The sequence below is a fragment of the Carlito syrichta genome, unplaced genomic scaffold, assembly GCF_000164805.1.
Source record: "Carlito syrichta isolate Samal-C Ts95f unplaced genomic scaffold, Tarsius_syrichta-2.0.1 Scaffold311830, whole genome shotgun sequence".
NCBI classification, from domain to species: Eukaryota; Metazoa; Chordata; class Mammalia; order Primates; family Tarsiidae; genus Carlito; species Carlito syrichta.
Genome location: NW_007255926.1, coordinates 317,317 through 339,361, shown reverse-complemented (window position 1 = coordinate 339,361; position 22,045 = coordinate 317,317). Strand labels below are relative to the sequence as shown.

Here is a 22,045-nt window from a genome sequence, read left to right as displayed (position 1 = left end):
CCTAGCTGTGTCAATCTGATCTCTCAGAACTAACCTGTATTTTAATATTTTGTCTTTTTTTTTTTTTTACTGAGAACAACCACAAGAAGTCCATTTCTGCATTTGTGGTGTGTAAGTAATTGAGCACTGATCAACTTCACCATCTAGCACTTTTTTTTTTTTTTTTTTTGAGAAAGCAGGATTTATTGAGAAGGCAGAAAAGCTCCCACAGTGGGAGGGGACCCCAGGGGGTTGCCCTATAGCACTTCTTTTTCATTTCCATGTGAGAAATCTCCACAGAGAGACAGCCCCCGTGTCCGGCAGGCTTTTTCTTTCTTTTTTCCTGGAAATAAGAATTGTGTATCTGACACCTTCTCCTTTTTCACTTTGATGACCTGAAAGCTGGTGCCCGACCTGATGTTTAACTCTGGCAACAGTGCGTAAATATGGCCAGCACACCTGCGCGTGCTTTCTATTTGATTTTCACTTTCAACTTTTACTTACACTCTATGGCTGTGCTTCTTCTTTCTCATAAATATTTTACTACTATGTTACTGAATGTGTTCTCACTGTAAAGATGTCTCAAATCCTCTGTGGATAAGCAAGACTTTGTATAGGTATATAAAATGGACCTCTGCTTTTCTAAGTGATGATAATGAATCTTTGATACATAGTATCATAGTATCTTCTCATGGTGACCTTGTGACAGTAGCAAGATCCTTTCAGGACACTGGGTGGCAACTATATCTCTCTACATCCACATACATATTCATATATCAATATGTATGTGCATGCAAGTGTATGTCAAAGAAGTAGAATATAGGCGTTGAGATAAAATGTCCTTAGCGATATTCTATGGGATCATGACTCTTCATAATATTAGTGCCTCTTCCCCATCTCCTCTACAGCTGAATGACTAATATGGCAATAGAGACACTACAGCAGGACAGGAAATAAAGCAAAGAGTGCCCCACAGTTTATGGTGGCAAGGGAGAAGCAACCACCAGAAACGCAGGAACTGCGTTTTGTCGATTCAATGCTTTCTCACGGCAGATGGCAAGCCCTATCCCAGAAGTCAGTGCTCTATAAAAGTGGCTATAAACAGGGGCAGGCCCTGAAGATTAAGTCCAAGGCCGCCAAGGCGGGGTGCAGCTATCAGCAGTCTGAGATGCACCAGACTGAGTGAGATGTCAAGTCAATGTCCTTGGGTTTCTAGAACCAAGAATCAAGGAAAGAAGAAACAAACCTAGTTCCTCACTGTGACATTTCCAGGGGGAAATAAGAGTATTTTAAAGTGTAGGGCAGTAAAAGAGAGAGGATTTCTACAAAGTAACCCTTCGATGGGCTGGTGTTTAACAGACACTTCCAGAAGGAACTAAGATGATATGGATCAGGTAACTCACTCACTCGACAAAATCTGGGAGCCCTCTGTGAAGTAGAGAACAGAGTAACAGCCGCAGACACAAGGATGAATGGGATGGACTCCTCCAGTAGGAGAATTCTAGAATGAGCGACAGGCGTTTTGAGAGTGAGGGTTTTCAGAGTTTTGAGCCACGGGAAGAAGCACATCCAAGATGCTGGGAACCCGGGTGAGCAGTGACTCTTTCTGTCTCCAATGGGTTACAAGTTATGTATTCACAGAATGTCACCTCCAATAAATTAAACTGTAGCAGTGCCAGAGAAAAGGTCTGCTTGGCCACTTGCTGGTGTTTCACGGACATTACCACTGGCTGAATAATGACAGGGGTGGGCAGAAGCTTTGTGAGGAGACTTTGTCTGCACCCCTTCCTGTATGCCTGTATTTATATTTAATATGCTAAGGCCTGTAAGTCAGGACTCAGCCTTACAGCATCCATCCTCACCCCAACACCCAGAACTGTCTCTGGATGTAAGCAGGAGGTCTGCACACAGAAGACTGAAGGCAATTTGCATTTGAGGCACTATTCCAAGTGTTTCACTCATTGAATTTACTGGTATTCACTTCATTTTACAGATGTGGAAACTGAAGCCCGGGGAAATCAAGTAGCTTCCTCCAAGTTACACAGCCAGTAAGTGGAGGAACCAGTTTTCAAACTGAGGTCATCTGGTTCTAGCCTGTTTTCTTTTAACCATAACACACTATACTGGCAAGTGATTCTTCAAGGCAAAACAAACAAAGAAAACATGTGGCCACTGGCCTCAAAAATCGCAGGACACAGTCAAACAGGACTCAACTTCAACATAACCTTTCCTCGTAGGGTTAGGGGAGCCTTGGGAGGAGATCGTCTGTAGTCTGAAATCTTATAGCCACTAGTTGATACACATGTTTTTGTGTTTGGAATTTTGCTGTATTTGCCCAAATCAAACCCATCTAGATTTTCCTGTGTGTACAGGTAATGACTGAATAATGCTCCATACGATTACTGACATCTAATTTGTTTGAGTTTTGATCTGTCTTTTTTTTTTCTTTTCTGAAAATTCTGGCGAAGAGGTATATTGTAGGTTCTTCTCCCTTCTAGCATCTAAATTTAACAAATACCAAGTCACCAAACACCAAATCCTCCCATGCAAGGTGGAAGGGAGAGGCAGATTCTATCTGAAGGAATCTTGTGACCAAACAATCCGTTTTCTGGGCCACATGGGTCTCAAGCCTAAAGCAGCCCAACACCAGTGACCAGCCACTGGCCAAAGATGCTCTCTCAAGGGAGGAAAACACTAAACTAGATGAGCAGTGTCTTTCCTGTTCCAAAGTGCAGTGGCTCCAACGTGGTTTCAGTTAGATTACCTCCTGACAGCCACGGGATGAGTTACTTAGTGGCAGTGGGAAGGACATAATAGGTTCCAGGATCCTTTACCTGAAATCCCCCAATCTTTTAAATTCTGAAGCACAGCAGAATATGACAGCAACATGCAATCTACTACTACATCTGCAAAACTATCTGATTGGGGGGGAATGATGGTTCCTGTCCTAACTTTCTCTACCGCACCGTGAGGTCTCCAGCAAGCCTTTCTGAATGCCTTTTGGCAAGTCCCTGAATACATCCCCTGCTTTGTCAAAGGTAGTGGCAGCTAAGTGGAACCCTCCCTCCTCCTCCTCCACCTCCTTCTCCTCCTGCACAAATGTCCACTATCTGAGAACAAGAGAAACCCCACGTACCATTAACACATTCAAAGACATCACAGCACTTTCCGGGTGTCCCATCTCCACGAGAGACTATGCGGGAAGCGGATCCCACCTCACACACGGGGAAACCACATAAGCCAGAGAGACACTCGCATCTGAAACCAAAGAAGAGGGAGGAAAACCCCATGAATAAACAACAACATAGACGGCGGGAGACCACACAGTGGCGAGGGCTGTGGCAAAAAGTACCTGGTCTGCCTCGTTGAGCTGGGGTTCCTGGGAAATGGGAGGTGGGAGGGGTTCTAACATACTTTGCTTTTCAAATAACTGAGGGCCCATCTCCTCTTTGTTTAACTATAACCCTTTGGGCAGAAATATTTCTAAATGCATGACCTCATTTCTCACTTAACTGGACTGGTAGTGAGCGTGCAAACCTTTTCTAGCGGACTCAGGGCCACCTTTGCATGTAAACACTACATCATGTTCTAAACCAGGGGTGCATACCCAGGCAACACAGTCAGTGCCCCGACATTCATGGTCCCATGGCGCTGCCTTGTTGCTTATGGATGCCCGGGTGTTTCACAGAGATTCTGACTCCTGTTTCAATGCTTGAGTTATCTGCTTTTCATTCTTTTGTTGTCAGTGTGACTGTCTCTAGAATGCCTCATCTTGAGCCATATTTCATTTATGAATGTGGATGATAAAAGAAACAGACTGAAGACGGAGGAGCGCTTTATGAAGAGAGGGCATATGCCTCAGTTAAGTGACTTTACGAGCACTAACTTGGAAGCTGAAAGTCTCAATTTTTTGGATCTTAAGCTACCACCTGAGCATCCATCCCCATGTGCATGGAGGGGGCATCCTGTGAACTGTAGGCTAGCCGTGCCAGCTCTTACCCTTCATGCCAGCACTGCTGTGGAACCTGCCCAAACTCAGAAAGCTGGTGATCACAGGCAGGTAAAATAAGAGGAGGCGCAATGTTGTATCTGCTACAATGAAAGACGAGGCAGGGAAGGAGAGACTTGGGGCAGCTGGGTGTCAACATGTAAACGTGAGACCGGCAAGGAAGGAGCAATCAGACTTTGGCCCTGGGGCTCTCCTGGGGATAGAAGTGAGGGTCAGAGGGTGGAGAGGAGGTCTCAGGTTGACAGGAGTAAAAAAGGAAGCCATCCTAAAAAAAGACATCCTGGCAGGAAGTGCGTGGGTTTTATGTACAGTAGGGGCAAGATCAGGGGAGGTAACATTCCCAGCAGGGAAGAACCATTAGCGTAGTCATTAATTCTGTCTTTTCTCCCTTCTTGTTTAAGAAACTGGTTTGTTCACTTATTGTTCTTTGAATCTTTAATCAATAAAACTATGCTTGCTGTCCATAAGTATCTCAATAATTAGGCCCAGAGATTACATTTAAAGTTAACTTTGAAACTAGAAAGGAAATGAATTTAAGTTAAAATTTGCACCAAAGACTATTAAAGCCACTGGAAAAGTGTGAAGACCCTGACCCCCACCCTCACCCCAAGGTAGGTCCTTTCAGGGTTCTTCCACGTCGGGTAACAGTTGTTATTGGATTCCTGGGAGAAGAATGTGCTAGATAACTCAGGTTTGCTGCAATGGGATTTCTGTGTTGAGTTTAAAATGAAGGCTTGTCTGTTTTGTATAAGCAGAGCTGGGAGCTATCAATTCATAGTCTACTGTATATTCCCGTATAGTCTACAATCACCTTCCCTGCCGGGTTGGGTAAATGGGAACTGGGTAGGATCATCCCAAAGCCGGTCATAGTCATGTGCCTGGCCACTGCAGTTCTGGGAAAATGATCACATTGCTGGGATAGTACAGTAACACTATATTGCTTGACTGTATTGCACTTGGCAGCCTGTGCAAGTTCAACTCGTCAGAGTCTACAGATGAATGGGGCTGGCGAACTGAGAGCCACACCCCAATCTCAGCATCTAGATGCGATTACAATGCAAGCATCCTACAAGGAGAGCTGGTCAAACTTTTCCTACACATCTTCTACGATGTGTCCACACATCTTGCCTACTGATATGTCCACGGAATCATCCTAATTTAAACACCAAAGGGTGCACGATCAACCCAAAAATGCTCTTCAGACGTCCTTCAACACTTCGGCAACCTTTTCTGAATGTGGACGTGTGCCTATGTGCTGGCTCTCTGCAAGACTACTAGAAATCACAACACACTAAACACTATGACTAAGTCTGCCCTGAGACTTTTCCCCCTTTTATGTTTGACCGAATTTCCCAACATTTAAATATCTCTACTGTTTTTCTAGAGATCCTTATAGGTTGTCTCCAGCATGATGTGGAAGGTCTGAAATTGTACACCACTGCCTACTAACCCACTCAGGAAAGAGAGATGCTTTACACTGAATCGTTATTCTACACCCAAAATGATTACATGAGAGAGACCTGGGATTCAGAGTCCTGGTTTTGCTAACCTGGCCTGCTCCTGGCTCCTGTTCCATGGTTACTCCCTTACAAGCCCCACCTACTTGTTAACCCCCTGAACCGAAATTAGCACCTTAATAAGAAGAAACTTATGAAAGAATGACAAAAGGTGAAAATCCAAGCTCAGGTCAGGTATCTATCCAGAAGTTATCCATTAGGTTGAAACTTTATGAAACTGCCATTTTCGCAGGTCAGACATGGTGAAAACAGCAATTCCACAGAGTACAACATCATACAACTCAACATGAGTTATGCTTTGATAGATGTCTACGTTCACTCTGTCAGGTAACAAAAGGGGACGCCCTCATGACCCACATTTGCCCAGGAAATGTATATCTACAAATTATGTGAGTCCAGTGTAGCTTTAAAACATGCCTTACTGACATGATTCCAGATTCTCTAGGTTGGCTTAGACTGGAGGTATTATTCCCTCTTGGCGATGGGAACAGGAAGGTTCACAACTTAACCAAATGACCTGGAATGAAATAGAGTGTCCTGATCTGTGTTTTCCACTGGAAGAGACTAGATTCTCCTCCGCTGAGTCACGAAGACAAAGTGCTGAATGACAGAACAAGTGAAGCATGCAAACTGCTCCTCATCTTCACTGTCTTCCTTCTCTTCGTTTTCATTTTTTCCCCCTAATCTTACCCTGGTCCCTGGATAAGGAGCAAGCAAAGGAAAACACACAGAAGGCCTGGGGGTGGAAGCGACAGACGAACACGAGAAGGATGCCTGATCAAGCTCATGCTACCACTCAGTCCTCTCTTCCAAAGCCTGAGCCCAACATCCAGCTCTACTCTGGCCCTCCAGTCTTTCCCTCTCCGACCCACGCCACCCACCTTAAGGCTCAGCTCCCAAAATTCCATAGTCACAAGTCTTCCACTGCTCATTTCACCGGTCACTTTCTCAGCCTGGCATTCAACAAACACTCTGAAGCCCACATGCCCCTTTCCAATCCTGTCTCCCAGGATCCCCTTTCATCCCCTAGGCCACCACCAAGCTATTTTCTCCAAACAAGCCCCCTCACTCGGCCCCTGCCCCACCTGCCCGACTGGCCCCTGTGCGTTCCTGGCCCAGCCCTCCCTCCTGCCCAGTCATCTTTCTAGCCCAACTTCAGATAACAGTTCCTTCTCTGAAGCCCCAAACGCCATGTTTGCCTCTGTTCTGTGGTGACTGGAGTATTCTTCTTCCCACTGGCTCATTTGTGTAGCTACTGTGTATCCTCATTATATTATAAATATTTCTTAAAAGAAACAGACCTGGAGACGAAGAAGAGAAGAATAACACTGACTAACGAACAAAACAAAAATACAAAAGAAAGTGAGAAGCAGAGCTCTGAGATTTCCAGACCGTGAACCCCAAAAGGCCACTTCAGGCAGACAGCTATCTGCATGACACCTTGAGCAGAAGTGAGCAGAAGTGCTGAGGGCTTTAAAAAAACGGCTTTATTGAGATATAAGTCACATCCCGGGACACTCCTTTTAAAGTGTGTAATTCAGTGGTTTTATATTCACGGGGTAGTGCAAGCACCCCCGGTGCCTAATTTCAGAGCACTTTCATCAGCTCTGAAAAAACAACCAAAAAACCACACACCCATCAGCAGTCCCGCCCACTCCATCTCCAGCCCTTGGCAACCACTAATCTATGTTCTGTCTCTACGGACTTGCCTGTTCTGGACAGTGCATGCATATGGAATCACACAATTTGTGGGCTAAGGGCTTTTTAACTTCAAACAAGAAGCAACCTGTATTTGCAAGGAACCAGAAAAATCAAGCCCTGGATGTTATCCTCAGTATTAAGCTAATGATCAATCAAAGCACCACACTGATACATTTTTGCATAATGTAATCACAGTTGCAGCCAGGTGGGTTGTGGTTAAGCTCTTTTTTGTCTTCAAACAGGTAAATGGATTCAAGTTTATTGGGCATCTGGGTGCCCCGAGTACAGTGAGGATCGGCGCTCAGAAACCGTCTACACCCCTAGAGGGCACTCACTTCCTTGGGAGGCCCTCGCTGGCCCGTGCGGCTGCCGACAAACAGTGAGTGCATTCTTAAGCCTTTCCTTCGCTCTTTGCTTCCGAGACAACACAGACAATCCCAGGCAGGCCAGAAGGTCAGAGTCTAAGCTCCTGGGCATACCTTACAAGGTGTTCCCAAGTCAGCCTCTACCTGTCTGTTAGCTTCCACAGTCTACTGGCTCCTCCAGCAACAAGGTGACCTGCCCATCACTGTACCCACCCTCACCACTCAGCCATAGCTATATGACCACACACCCTCAAATCCCTGTCTCTCCTTTGACCCTGGCGAATCCCCCACCACCCTTAAGCCCACACACCGGACTTTCTCTCTTTTTCTCCCTCACTCCCTTCCTTCTTGAGTCAGAGTCTTACTCTTCCACCCAGACTGGAGTTGCAGTGGTACAATCACGGCCACCGTAGCCTCGACCTGCTGGGCTCAGGTGATCCCCTCAGCCTTCCAAGGAGCCAGAACTAGAGATGTGTGCCACCACACCCAGCTAATTTTTGGATTTATTGTAGAGACAATAAATAAGGTCTCGTGGACCTCTCACCTCCACCTCCCAAAGTGCTGAGATTACAGGAGTGAGCCACCGTGCCAGGTTCCCTGCTCTGACTTTCAGCACTACACTGGGTTCCTAACTCTTGGGGTGTACCTGTGCACCAGACACAGTCAAAGCCATGCTGATTTCCCTGTGACATTCTTTAGTGCAGGGGGCGTGTTTTATTAGACTCATAAATAATAATTAAAAACGATAAAGGCATCCAAGCAATAATCTGGAATAAACTATCATTCTTCATGGCTAATAAGTCACAGGTTAGAACATACACTATTTTGATATTTTTGCTTTTATACATTTTAGACTGAGAGCTAAATGTGCAGTGTTTTCCAAAATTAGCATGTGAAAGCCTAGACTATGGGATTTGTTTAACCTGCAGACTCCAGGGTGCCACACTCCAATACTGCTTTTCCTGCAAGTCTGGGGAGGAGCTCCAGCATCTGCCCCTATAATAAGTTCTCCAGAAGATTCCATTGAAGGGACTGAGGAATCCATGTTCTGAGAACCTTGTGCCCGGATGCACAGGGTCTGGGTGGTCACAGTTTAATATGCACTTTTCACTGGATAAAGACAAGTACAGCCAGCTTTAGCATCTTAATGAGGATGACAGTGACAAGGACTGCTCTCCATCATTTATGAAGTCTCCTTCCTGCCTGCACACCATTGCTTAGGAGTGAGAGAGGCCATGAGGGAAGAAAAGAGCTACTTTAATATCTGTTTATCCAATGCCGTCATCTGCCAGAAAAACATGTGACCACTAGCAAGTCACAGAAACTCTCGGAGACTGGGTTTTCTCATCCATAATGGTCGTGGGATCATAGAACTTTCTTCTAACTATAAAGCGCCATGGTTGCACGATTGCCATTCCATCCCATGACCGCTGCCATATGATCCCAGCTCCCTTATCTGTCCCTGTCCTTGGGCCACATCACTCATGCCACTCTCCCATACCCTCCTCCTCCTCCTCCTCTTCCTCCTTGACAAGCACCTCACCCAGCAGGCCCTGAAGCTTTCTTGATTTTTTGTTTTTCTTGGTGGGAGGAGTGATATTACATATCTATAACTCACTCTCACTTGCTCTTTTTCTTTCATTTATTTATAGAAACAGGATATCACTCTGGTCACCCAGGCTGGAGTACAGTGGTGTGAGCATAGCTCTCTGCAGCCTCCAACTCCTCGACTCAAGTGAGCCTCAAGTCTCTCCAAGTAACTGGGACGACGGGGGTGTGCCACCATGCCTGGCTAATCTTTTGAACATGTTCTTGAAGAGATGAGGTCTCACTATGTTGCCCAGGCTGGCCTCAAGCAAACCTCCTGCCTTGCTTGGCCTCCCAAAGTGCTGGGATTACAGATGTGGGTAACTGCGGCCCGGCCTGTTAACGATGCCCCTGGTGTGGGAGTCCAGAGACCCGATGTTATCCTCACATTCCTCCCAGCAAGTGCCTTCTGCAAGGGAGAGAACTCAGAGGCAGCAAGCTATCAGGTTCCTCATTGACCACAGCAGACTCCAGCAGACCCTTATCTTTCTCTGCCCATATTCTGGAGGGAAAACAAATCTGTGAGGCCTCAGAAAAGGATTTCTTCCAATGCTGGGTTTACTCCACAATGGAACCAAGTGCTCCAGCCCCTCAAAAGTGTCCACATCGCCACCTAAAAGTTAAAAACTAGCCGGGCTCGGTGGCTCAGCCTGTAATCCCGCGCCTTTGGGAGGCTGAGGTGAGTGGATTGCCTGTGCCCACAGGTTCGAGACCCGCCTGGGCAGCGAGACCTCATCTCTACAATAAATCAAAAAATTCAGCCGGGTGTGGTAGCGCATGCCTGTAATTCCAGCTACTTGGAAGGCTGAGGTGGAAGGATCACCGGAGCCCAGCAGGTTGAGGCTGCGGTGGCCGGAAGCGGCCACTGCACTCCAGTCTGGGCGACAGAGTGAGACTCCAACTCAAAAAAAAAAAAAACAACAAATAAATAAATAAATAAAAGTTAAAAACCACTACCCACAGGTGGGAAGGAGGGCTCCTTGAGTCAGGAAACCAGGACACATGAGAAATTTAAAAGGAAAAGCAGTCGTACTACTAGGATTGCTAGCGGTGTGTTAATGAAATAGCTTATCAGGAATGGAGATTCTAATGACACATAAAACACAGTTCTAGCCTTTAAAAAGTAGCTTCAACTTTAATTAAATCTGATATACTATCTTTCTACTGACTAGATTTCTTACCTCTCTCCAGGAATGTGTAAGTAAAAAAAAAAAAAAAAAAAAAGACGGCAAATAAAACATCCGAAGAGAAACAGGTTTCCTACCTGAAAGTCCAACTCTCCTCAGGAAAACAGCCCTTCCCCCCAGGAAGTTCCTCAGGCCCGTAGCTTTCCCCTGGTCTCACCATCATCATACATCAGCCTCTCTCCCCTTTTCCAGCTGACCCCTGCATGACTTCTCTGCATCTCTGTCCCTGAGCACCGACACGTGTGCTACAGCCACGGCAGGCGGGGCCCAGCTCTGGAGACCACACACCTCCTCCCAGCAGTTGTCCGTCCTGTTCCCAGCGGGCTGTTCCCTGCCACCCAGAAACTGCACATCCGTTACCACTTGCCCTTCTGAGACCACAGCGCAATCACTCTGCTTGCTACTGTTGCTATTGTGACTTTAAAAAAAATCTTCTGTGGGGAGGAATCAAAGGATAAGTTCCCATGTAGGGAAGGTATAAGCTGAGGATAATTAAGTAATATATTCCTTGGCATTCCCTAATACTAGAGATGTTAATAAAGTAGTCCTCATGACTCTTCTCTTCCTGGCTTTCTCAGGGGACAGAAGATGACTGGCTTCCTCCTCAAGGCGGGCATATGGTCAAGGCAGTTGATCTTAAGGTGCTAAGTTGAGAGAAAAGTGATATAAATTGTAGAAAAATGGAAGCCATAAGTCCATGTGGTTCCTGTAAGAACTGTCAGATTATTTTCTGGTACTGTGTCCCACAGAAAGTAGGTGTGGCAGGGAGACAGCAATGGCACTTTCCACACATCATCCCCTTGATGTGACTGGCCATAGAAGAGAGCTGGGGTTAGTTCTGAAGGGACTCGGCTGGGCAGCAAGAGGACCAGAGGTACAGAAACACAGCTAAAAATGGTCCCAGTGCTCGTGTCCTACTGAAAATGTCAGAGCTGGGATCTGGCAGGCATCTCGAGCCACTCAGTCCAGCTCAACACTGCGATACTGAGCACTGATATACTGAGCACCAAGGGCCGGCCAAGTCCTGGAGACAGAAGGTGCCCGCCTTCACTTTCATGGGTCCAGAGAAGATGACGTCTGTGTTCGTGGCCAAGAGGATGGCCTTAGAGGGCAAGATGAGATGGGAGTGAGCCAAGCAAGAAGGGCCAGCTAGGAAAAGTAAGATAGCAGCGAAATGGGCACAGCACTCTCTGGAATGGAGGAGGGTTGGGCATGAACACGCAGAATACATTTTAATATAGCAACATGGCCGGGTGCGGTGGCTCATGCCTATAATCCTAGGAAGCTGAGGCAAGAGGATTTTCTGAGCCCAGAGGTTCAAGACCAGCCTGGGCCACTTGGTGAGACAACGTTTCTACAATAAATCAAACAATTAGTTGGGTGAGATAGCGGACACCTGTAGTTCGTTACTTGGAACCTGAGGCAGAAGGATTGCCTGAGCCCAGCAGGTCGAGGCTGCAGTGGCCATGATGGTGCCACTGTACTCTAGCCTGGGCAACAGAGTGAGACACTGATGCAAAAACAAAATATACACATAAAATATATATTATAAAATATACACATAAAAATATATATTATATGTAAAAACTTAAGTTATTCCCATTTCAGAGTCTGGTATTGCCAACTGCATTAAAAACAGGCACTCTGGAACATGGAATCAGTTTGTGCATGAATATGTCATTGTTTTCTAACTATTCACTGGGGGTATAAATAGCAGGCCCTATGCCAGGTAGGGGCTGGGAGTTCACAGGATCGTGGCCCTCATTTTAGGGAATCTCGTTTAGGAGGTGTTGGGTCTACGATCACAAATGAGAACACAATGGGATGCTGACTATCCCATCCCCTCCTGCAGCACACAAAGAACACACACCAGCCATGGGTGGACCAACTTTCTGCTGGAAAGCCTGAGCAAAGCCTCCGCTGTCTGGGCTGCTAACACTCCCCCAGGCCCCCAGAGCCACCTGGGGCCTGAGCTGGTGCTGAAACAGATGGCTTTAAGCACACGTCCACTTGAATCCCTGTGGACAGTCAATTCGCAGGCTTTCATCCTTGTCATCGTGTAGAGCGCGAGATCCCACTGTCTCTCGTCCTCTGGGGACACACATCCCAGGGCTGCTCTGCCTCGCAGAGACTCATCCTTGAGTAGCAGTCTCTCTTCCAATGGGTCCCCTGCGTCCCCCAGCCTTTCTGCTGCAGATAAGTTTGCTCACCATCTGAACATCATCCCAAAATGCACCCCTCAAATGTGTTTCTCACACACCCCTGGCTCTCACCTAGAGGCACAATGTCCTTGTAGCCATCACCCATGAGACCACAAATTCCCCACTCTCCTTATTCAGCTGGGATGGAAAGAGGTCACCATCTTCCAAGCGGATCCCTGTCCACTCCCACATTGTTGCTTTCCTCTCTCCTGAAAACCCTCCCTTCCTGGGGCTTTGACTCCTACCCAGCTCCTCAGGAGGCTTTGGAAAATGCTCTTTGATGCCAGGCAGTCTTTGCCTTGAAATCTGGCCATTTAGGAGCTCTGTGACGTCGGGTAAGTTAATGCAATCTCTCTGAGCCTTGACTGTACCATATGTGCAGTGGGAATGGTTAAATACCCACATGTCACATGACTGCTATGCAGATTGAATAAACCGACAAACGAAAAGCAGTGCCTGGAACACAGAGGTACCTGCTGTGCTTAGAACACTGTAATACCTGTTACTATTTTATATGATTATAATTTGGGGGGCTTCAAGGTCTATGCAGACAAAGCATTTTCTTTTCTTTTTTTTCTATTTTTCTTTTTGAGTTGGAGTCTCACTCTGTTTCCCAGGCTGGAATGCAGTGGTTGGAAGCTCAGGGCTACTACAACTTGACCTGCTGGGCTCAGGCATTCCTTCTGCTTCAGCCTTCCAAGTAGCTGTAACTACAGACACATGCCACCACAGCCGGTTAATTTTTCTTGATTTATTGTAGAGATGAGGTTTCACCAAGTTGCCCAGGCTGGTCTCGAACCCCTGGGCTCACGTAATCCTCTCCCCTCAGCCTCCCAAAGTGCTGGGATTATAAGCATGAGCCACCCACCATGCCCAGCCAGGACAAAGCATTTTCAATGATCTGGCCCCACTTGACCTCTCAGACCTTTGCTGCCCATCCACTTCAGTGGCCCATTCCTGTTGCCACAGGTCCCTAAAATCTCTGGTCACACATCCTACTCGCTGGTCACAGTGGTCTGTCCTTCCAGCTCTCCTGGTTCATGCTCTACCACACTGACATGTCAACCTCCCTGAGACGTCATCTGTTCCCCAGATCTTGCCCTTTTCTTCCCAGCCTGAACCTCCTTCTCCATCTCCTTAACAGTTCAACCCAAGCTAGGTGTGGTGACTCACGCCTGTAATCCCAGCAATTTCGGAGGCAGAGCTCAGGAGTTCGAGACTAGTCTGGGCAACACTACGAGACCTCGTCTCTATAAAAAAAAAAAAAGCTTAAGAAAATTAGCCAGGTGTGGTGGTCTACATGCCTGTCATCTCAGCTTCTTGGGGGGCTGAGGCAGAGGAATTCACCTGAACTCAGAAAGTTGAGGCTGAGGTGAGCCATGATCGCGCCACTGCACTCCAGCCAGGGCAACAGAATGAGACCCTGACTCAAAAAATAAAAATAATAAGAATGAAGCCCAATGAGAACTGATAAATGCATCTTACAGGCTGTGTTCCCATCAAACATGTGAGCTCTTCAACAGAAATGAAACAAACCAGGTGTCTGTGATTTCTATTTAATCACTGCTGGCCATTACATAGGTTTTGTTGTCTGGGGGCAGGGAAGGGGCTTTTGTTCCCTTTTGACATAATATAGTCAATGCACTAGCAATTATGTATATTCAAACTTGATTACTTTAAATTCGATCTTCAGCAAATAGGGTACTGCATTGTAGTCTCCATATATGTAACACTTTTCTATAGTATTTAGAGTCACTTAAACATATACAGAATGTACAGTTACTAAACAAGCTAATTATTTCTATTTCTCCCCCCTTGAAAGGAAGGGGCTTCGGTTGTTCCTACATGGTTAGAACCATAATAAGCAATGTACCGGTAATTTGTAACATAAAGTATTGCGATATGTTAGTAACAATCTTGCAGCCTTGTTTTCCAAAGTTCATTTTATTTCGATCAGATCAGTATATTGCACTAATTATTTTAGGTATTTTCATTATATGAATTCTACCATGTGTCAGAGATGATTTAATCTACTTAAGTGTTGAACTGCTAAGAGAACTTGTGTATTTCTGATAATGCAGAATTAGGAAAAACAGTTCACCAGTGTTTGGTTTTATATTGAGGTGCTCAGGTTGGAATAAAGTGGTATCAAAAGCAAAAAAAAAAAGAATGAAGCCCAGACCCACGGTGTTTCACTGGAACCTCCACCTTCCTCAGTCTCCACATTTCCTGCTGCCTCATCCTCCTTCTACATCTGTTCCCTTGATCCCAACTCCAAGTTACTGAAACCCAGAGACGGCAAACTTGAATGACCAAAGGAGTCAGGGAGTCAGGCAGGAATCTGAAAAGAGCAGGAGGGAATGGCAGATGCCTCATGAGGGCTTATGACCTCTGAGGGGGGCATCATTCCTCCTTCCATGCAGAATGGTAAATCCAGTATGGCTGTACTTTCCATTTGTTCAAGGGAAGCCAGACTTTTAGGTGAAGCACACCAGATTTTAATTTAAAGACAGAAGGGGGGGCACGCGCGCGCGCACACACAAAACCACGTGTTAGGGTCAAATTCAATGCCAAGACTGCCAATGGCAAAGTGTGCTTCAACTCATTTACTTTCCCTGCTGGAGCCACACATGCCCCTGAGAGTGGCCATTCCACTTCTTTTTTTTTTTTTTTGAGTTGGAGTCTCACTCTGTAGCCCAGACTGGAGTGCAGTGGCCGCTCCCAGCCACTGCAGCCTTGACCTGCTGGGCTCCGGTGATCCTTCCGCCTCAGTCTTCCAAGTAGCTGGGACTACAGACGTGCGCCACCACACCTGGCTAATTTTTAATTTATTGTAGAGATGTGGTCTCACCAAGTTGCCCGGGTGGGTCTCGAACCCATGGGGTCAGGCATTCACTCACCTTGGCCTCCCAAAGTGTGGGATTACAGGCTGAGCCACTGAGTCTGGCTCCATTCCATCTCTTAAACACTGAAGTCTCTCACTGTGCCCAACAGACCACCATCCATCTCAAGGATCACTTCTTCCGTGATGCGTTCTTTAACTCGATGCATGAAGCTAAACAGCTGATGCTGTGTGTGTGTGTGTGTGTGTGTGGCGACAGTGAGGGATGTGAGTGGGCACAGATTGTGAAGTGTCTGTCACGTGTGGGGGAGTGGGGAGAGAGGGATGGCATTCTAGGCAGAGGAAAGAACCTTCTAAATGTGCAGAGGCAAGAAAGAATACAGTGTGCTTAGTCTGAACAAGTGGTTTGGCCTGCAGGAAGCATGTTAGATGCTGAGATAAGCCCCAGAGGATGTTATGGGAGGACTGGCAGGAGACAGGGCCAGAGAGGTAGGCCCAGCTGGGTGGTAAGAGGCCTTGCATACCATATGCAGAAGCATCTTTGCTTGCAAGCAGTAGGAAAGTAATAAAACATCTTAAACAAGTGATGTGGTCTTGCAATGGGGTGGCTTTCTGAGAAAAACCCAACACTCTCATAAATTCCATTTTCCTTAAATTATAAAGATAGGTGGGATTAGTGCTAATGTCTTAAGCTGCAAGACACAGTAAAGTGGAAAAAGAAAAATCAGTGACTACAATAGCCTAGAATGCTCTTCCCTCATTCTCCGTCTGGTGAACTCTGACTCATTCTTAAAGACTCAGCTCACAAGTCAAACCTGACAGTTTTCCAAATCGGAATTAGTATCTCCCTGCTCCGGGAGCTTTCTGGGTTTCTACACACTTGTGCATCCAGAGCACATAACACTTCAAACTGCAATGACTTCTCCATGTCTGCCTTCCCTGTAGGCTGGATGCTACTCGACATTAGAGACTACATTTTATTCCCACCAGGTCACCCGATGCCTGGCATAAAATAAACACTCACAATATCTGTTCCCTGGACAATCCAAGAACACTATGGAGTTTTGATGCTGGGACTTACTGCTACAGACTAATGATCTATGTAAGTTAGTTAAAAACATTCATCATTTACCTGTGCTATGCACTGATGAGAGAGAAAGGTGGGTCCTTGCCCTCAAAGAGTACATGATCTAATATTTCAGAAAGTGACATGAGACTCCTCAAGAATCCATGATAGAATTATGGAAATCAAAGGACCTGCTCACATTAGCACAAGAGCCATAACACGCCACGTCTTTCCTTTTCAATCACAAGCAAAGTCTGGAAAGGATAATTGACAGTGCATGTGTCTGTGTAATACCTTCACACCAGCAAGGCCAAGAGAGACCAGCTACCTCCTGGGTTTCTACCTCCTGCATTCTGGATAGCAGTTAAAATGTCTACTAGGCAAATATAACCCCAAATCCTCTGCAAACTGTGTCAGCGACAATGATGAGGAGGGCTGGTCACTTATATCCCATGTAAAGGTGAACCATGAAGAATAAAATAAATTCCAGGAACTTTGGGTTGCTTTTGGTATTTCCAGAAGTGGCAGGACTTTAGCATTTTAGATTTGCATTATTAGCTATGTAAAGAACTTCACAAAGCATTCCTGCAGAACTGTCCAGAGCTGTTCTTCCGTTTGCCCGTGTCATGATGATGATACAGCAAATGAACTTGGGGAAAGCCCTCTGCAGTTCAAGGTTATCCTTGCTGTGGATTTTGCTTTCAAGTCCTGTTGAAAGGCTTATGGAATTCAGCTAAGTTACTTCCTGTCAGTCTGAGTCAGAGAGCCATGCTATGTGGTGTCTGCTGATGTCCACAACCACTGAGACCAAATGGATACAGGGTCAAATTCATGGGGAAATACAAAAGGCAGAGAGCCCTAGCACAGGAAGCGCAGAGCTCACACATCTGAAGTGAATTATTGACAAATCAAACCTTCTACTGGGGAGATAGTTCATCTTCAGTGGGCGAGAGCTTTACTTCGAGGAAAGCATACTTTCTTCAATCTGGGGATAGGTCCAATAATAACATGGAATTCTTACAATAATTTTTGTTTTAAAAACATCAGAGTTTAATACAGACTCTGGCTTATTTAGTCATGAGTTGACTTGATCTTTTGGGCCAAAAATTACTGTGACAGAGGGCAACAGAATAGATGTTCTTTTCTTAGTTAAGAAAGAAGAGCTTCAAATATACTTCCAAATTTTTTTCTGCACGTATTTAGAAACAGAGAGAATGCTACCACGATAGCATGTCAAGAGTCAGGAATGTTTTTAATCTGTGTTATGCTAATGCATTTTTTATAGATTATGTAATTTAATTTATTCCCAAAAAGCAGCTGGAGAAATTACCCAAATTAAAGGGAACAACTCAAAAATGAACCGAATTACAGAAATTTGTCTATTAACAAATCGATCTTAAACAAAACAAAAAATTCAAACACTGCTACATGATGTCTTCTTTGAGACACTACCTTGGAACAGATGGACATGATAATCAATTACAAGTCTCCTGATTTGATAAAGTCCTTTTGAAAATGCATATTCAAGGACAATTACCACTGGTTAGCTTGAGTAGGCATGATACAAGCAACTTAATGACCTAGCACAGTGATAAGAGCATATGGGTCTGTGGCAAATATTATTTGAAGATCTAAAAAAACACAGTCTCAATGAAAAAAGGAAGAAGTGCTCCCTGAGCCTGACAGTTCCAAGCCACCCTCAGGAAGGTTCTGGCTTTGATGGATTTGTCTGGTTGGGCTGATGCACCCTGTGTTGATAGTCTCTGACCCTTCCCCATCACCCAGCACCCTCCCCCAAAGGCTTCAGACTGCAAAAATATAGGCTGGGGTTCTGGAGATAAGAGTAGAATGAGGAACCCTGGAGAGCTCAACTACCAGGATAAGGACCTCAGCAAACAGAGAGAAAAAGGACTCCTGATTCTGCTGCTCAGAGTCTATGGCTCAGAAGTAGATAGATGTTACAGAGAAGAGGAATAAGAAGTTCACTGAGTTCTTAGTAGGAAAAGAAGTGTGTGACTCAAGATTTGAAACCATAAACAGACAAAGAGGGAAATGAAAAACTATCATCTGTTCTGTATACGTATGCATGTACTTTTGAGGTCCTTGAATTTTGAGTTTGGATTTAAAGTTGGCATCTGGTTGAATGTTTTTTTTAAAATTCCATTTTCATTGTTCGGGAGAAAGCCAGTCCATTAATTGATTCTTTCCAAGAAGGCAGATTACGCTGTGTGGGTTTCCTTTTTGTTACTTTCCAAAGGTCTGGAACCTTTTTTAAAACTGGCATTGGTGATATCTGTCCAGTGCTAAGATCCTTTAAGCCTGGGCCATATTCATTCATCACCCAAACCCACACCAGGCCCAGGGTTCTGTCTTCCAGGAGCTCCTCAATGAGAATGTAATTATTTAACTGTTTTAACAGTGCTGAGCATTTTCAAATCTGTACCTTGTTTTTACTCACTGTAGCTATGCGGTTAGATTAATTTTGATCTAACTCAAGTGCTTTTTGAAGGGAAAGGATAACCTGCCAAAGATTCCATTCAACTGGCCTCATCCGGTATGAGTCAATTTCAGGCTGTGAATTTTGGAACCCTAGAAAACTCCTTTTCTAAATACCTACAAATCTATTCACAAGAAACAGTGTGCTAGCAATCTGCTGAAATTCTATTGTCATAATGCAAGCCAGCACCAACAAGATGAATTTTCTTGAGCACACGATTTCAAATTGGAGCAGCCAAGTGCAGATATCTTGACGGTACAGTGAAAGTAAGGGGCACTCATGACCTTCATTTGGTCATGGGCAGTATATTTGACATATCTTTCAGAAACAATGGAACTACTATCCTTCCTTTCATCTTACTTCCCTTCCCGGAGTTACAGCATTTAGAGCTGTTATGATAGGATAGGATATGAGTAGGAAATTGTCATCTAAGGTCAATGTTTTATAGGAGAGAAATAAAACTGAGGCTCAAGCAAGGGAAAAAGGGAACTTAATTTAGTAGGTCTTTTTTCATTTTTTGAGATAAAGAAATGGCCCAATCATAAAGTTAGGAACTGAGAACCTGAAACTGTTCCATGAACATAATGCTGTGTGGTGCGTGCAATTAAGTGTGAAATACAGATGAAGGCACTATGAATCTGGGGGAGCCGAGTACAGAGAGCGCGAGGGGGAAGACAGATCCAGTCAGACCTCAGGGAAAGTGAGGCAACAACAGATGGGGTGCGAATATGGGTCCAGGAGCCAACCTGCAGTCGTACATGGGCCGACGTGGTTTATGTAGGGGAACGTGTGAACCCCAAGGAGCCAAGCACACCCACCCTCCCCAACACATCCACCTAGGCAGACTGACAGGCAGAGACAGGCACAATCTGTCAGAAAGCAGTTTCACAGGGCAAATCCTTATCTTGTGCATTCAGCCTTTGGTCAGAAAGTCCCTGCTCCTGCTATGAAGGGACTATATGGATGTCAGGAAAAAAAAAAGATAGCTAGCAATATTCAACCAGCCATTGTCCAAACAGGCCATCTATTTCAGCAGATTACTACCCAGCACTCACAATCCAAGCAGTTCTGCTTACCCTGGCTCAAATCAGTTGTTTATTTCATTTTGCCTCTGAGTTTTTTTAATAAATTAAAAAAAAAAAATGAAACCCTCATTCTTTTGTAACTTCTCCTGGACTTTCTCCCTTTCCTCTCACTATGCAAACCACATCGCTCTCCCATTCGTTTTCTGAGTCCTGGGATTTTCTGAAAGTTCCGTCTTTCTTTCCCAGGTGCTTCCTATCAGTTTGGGTTCCTTCCCCTCTCAAAGGTTTGGGAAAGTCAAAGAATGCAGAAGTGGAAGTTACTTCTAAGATCATCTAATCCCTCCTCCCCTCTTTCTCAGATAAGAAAACAGACCCAGATCATGCGAGTGGCTTGCCCAGGCTCACAGACGTGGGCGGGTCTGGATTCTAGTTCTGAACATCTGGTCCACGTTCTTTCTGCAGGGCACCAGGTGAGGTGTGAAGGATCTTTCAGTCACTGAGTGGTTCACTCTCAGGAGGAACACATATGCTTACAGACTACAGCAACGAAGGTCTCCTGGGAGGTGGGGCTGGGAGGACTGCTGGTGGCTGAGCCACAGGGGACAGTGCAGCCCAGTGGTTTGTGCTTACACAGCCCTGCTCTGTTGTTGCCCACCCAGTGGGACCCTTCAAGCCCCACAATGCTTAATCTACAGAACGGGAGTGCCATGCAGCCCCCCTCTGGGTTGAGCTCCATGGTTCAGGCTCATCAGCACTTCTAGGAGAATCGTACCTAGAGTTCCATGTGCTCAATACATTATATTAAGTTTGGTGGGTGAAAACAGAAGTCATATCTTAGTTGATATTTTAGCTAACAGATCATCTACAGTTTTTAACTACCTTAGAGCTAAGAAAAACAAAACAAAACAAAAAATACTTCTAAATCTTGATTTAAAAATAAAATAGAACTTTCATCCTCGTGTCTCAGAAAGCAAGAGATATAAATATTCTGGATATAGGTTCTGGAAGAGAATCAGGCCTGTTGGTCAGAGAGGGGCAGGAGCCAGGCGGGAGCTTGGGAATCTGGCTTTCTCAAGTACACACAACCCAGAAGAGACCCTATTTTAAGTTTTTGAACATTATAAACAATGACTTAGTTTATTTCTACTTCAAAATAGCTGGATAGGACTTCGCTCAATAACTTTTAAGAAAGGCGTATTTATAGACAGAAATTGATAACAGAATGTTTTGGAACAAAAAGTTTGGGACAAGTTTCAATAAAATGAATTTAGAATGGGCTCAGTCAATAACATAATACGCTCACTCATCTTCTTAATAAAAATACAAAAAGTTACATAACAAGTCAAAAGGCACTGGGAATTAAAAAAAAAAAACAACTCATGTGGCTTAAAGTGAAAGTGAGTAAGACACAGGTATTGTTGTCTGGACTTTTAAGTAGTTAATGTCTACCTGTATGTCTGCATCTGAAAGGTTGGTGAAAAATTACAGAGGCAAAGTGAAGACTCTAAAATGAGGCCCACACACTGGAGACAGCACAGAGTGAAGAGTGTAGACAGAAACTGGGGTCTAGGAGGTATCTTCTTGGGAAACAGCCCAGTGGGGCTGGGGTCTGGGCTGGTGGACACAGGAGAACATGGACTCAGATGCCCAGCCCAGGCTGGGTCTATCCCCCAAATACATCCTGGGGTCCATTTCTCTCAGACAAGACCAGCTATTACAGAGGGAGAACATATCTAGGCGACATCTTTGAGGAGTTTTGCTGTCGTTTTAAAAATGGACCTGGTTTCATCAGGCAGATTTTGGTATTCCAAAGTAGCATTCCCTGCTATGTGATGTGAGAAAACCTAGTTTAACTAGGTGGTCACAGCATTCCTTAAGGAGAGTGGCCGAACAATGTTTAAAGCAGAGGTGGTGCTCAAAGGCTCTTAAATCATGTGTGTACTACCAGGTGGTGAGGGAAGAAGGAAGCAGAAAGGTGTCTGCTGAGGAGACAGGGATCTTTCTAAGTTAGTGTGAATCCCATCTGAAGACCCGGAACCTTCTGAAGGCCAGAAGGACATTCATCTCGA

General features: G+C 45.2%; 1 protein-coding gene across 2 annotated transcripts in view; it reads right to left on the bottom strand.

Moving 5' to 3' along the window:
* Nucleotides 1-22,045, bottom strand: part of CRIM1 (cysteine rich transmembrane BMP regulator 1) — a 209,302-nt gene that overhangs the window by 89,052 nt on the left and 98,205 nt on the right. For both annotated transcript variants that reach the window (XM_021718099.1, XM_021718100.1), the window contains exon 5: nucleotides 3,116-3,237. In XM_021718099.1, the coding sequence (XP_021573774.1) occupies nucleotides 3,116-3,237 (122 nt within the window). The remainder of the gene's footprint in view (nucleotides 1-3,115; nucleotides 3,238-22,045) is intronic.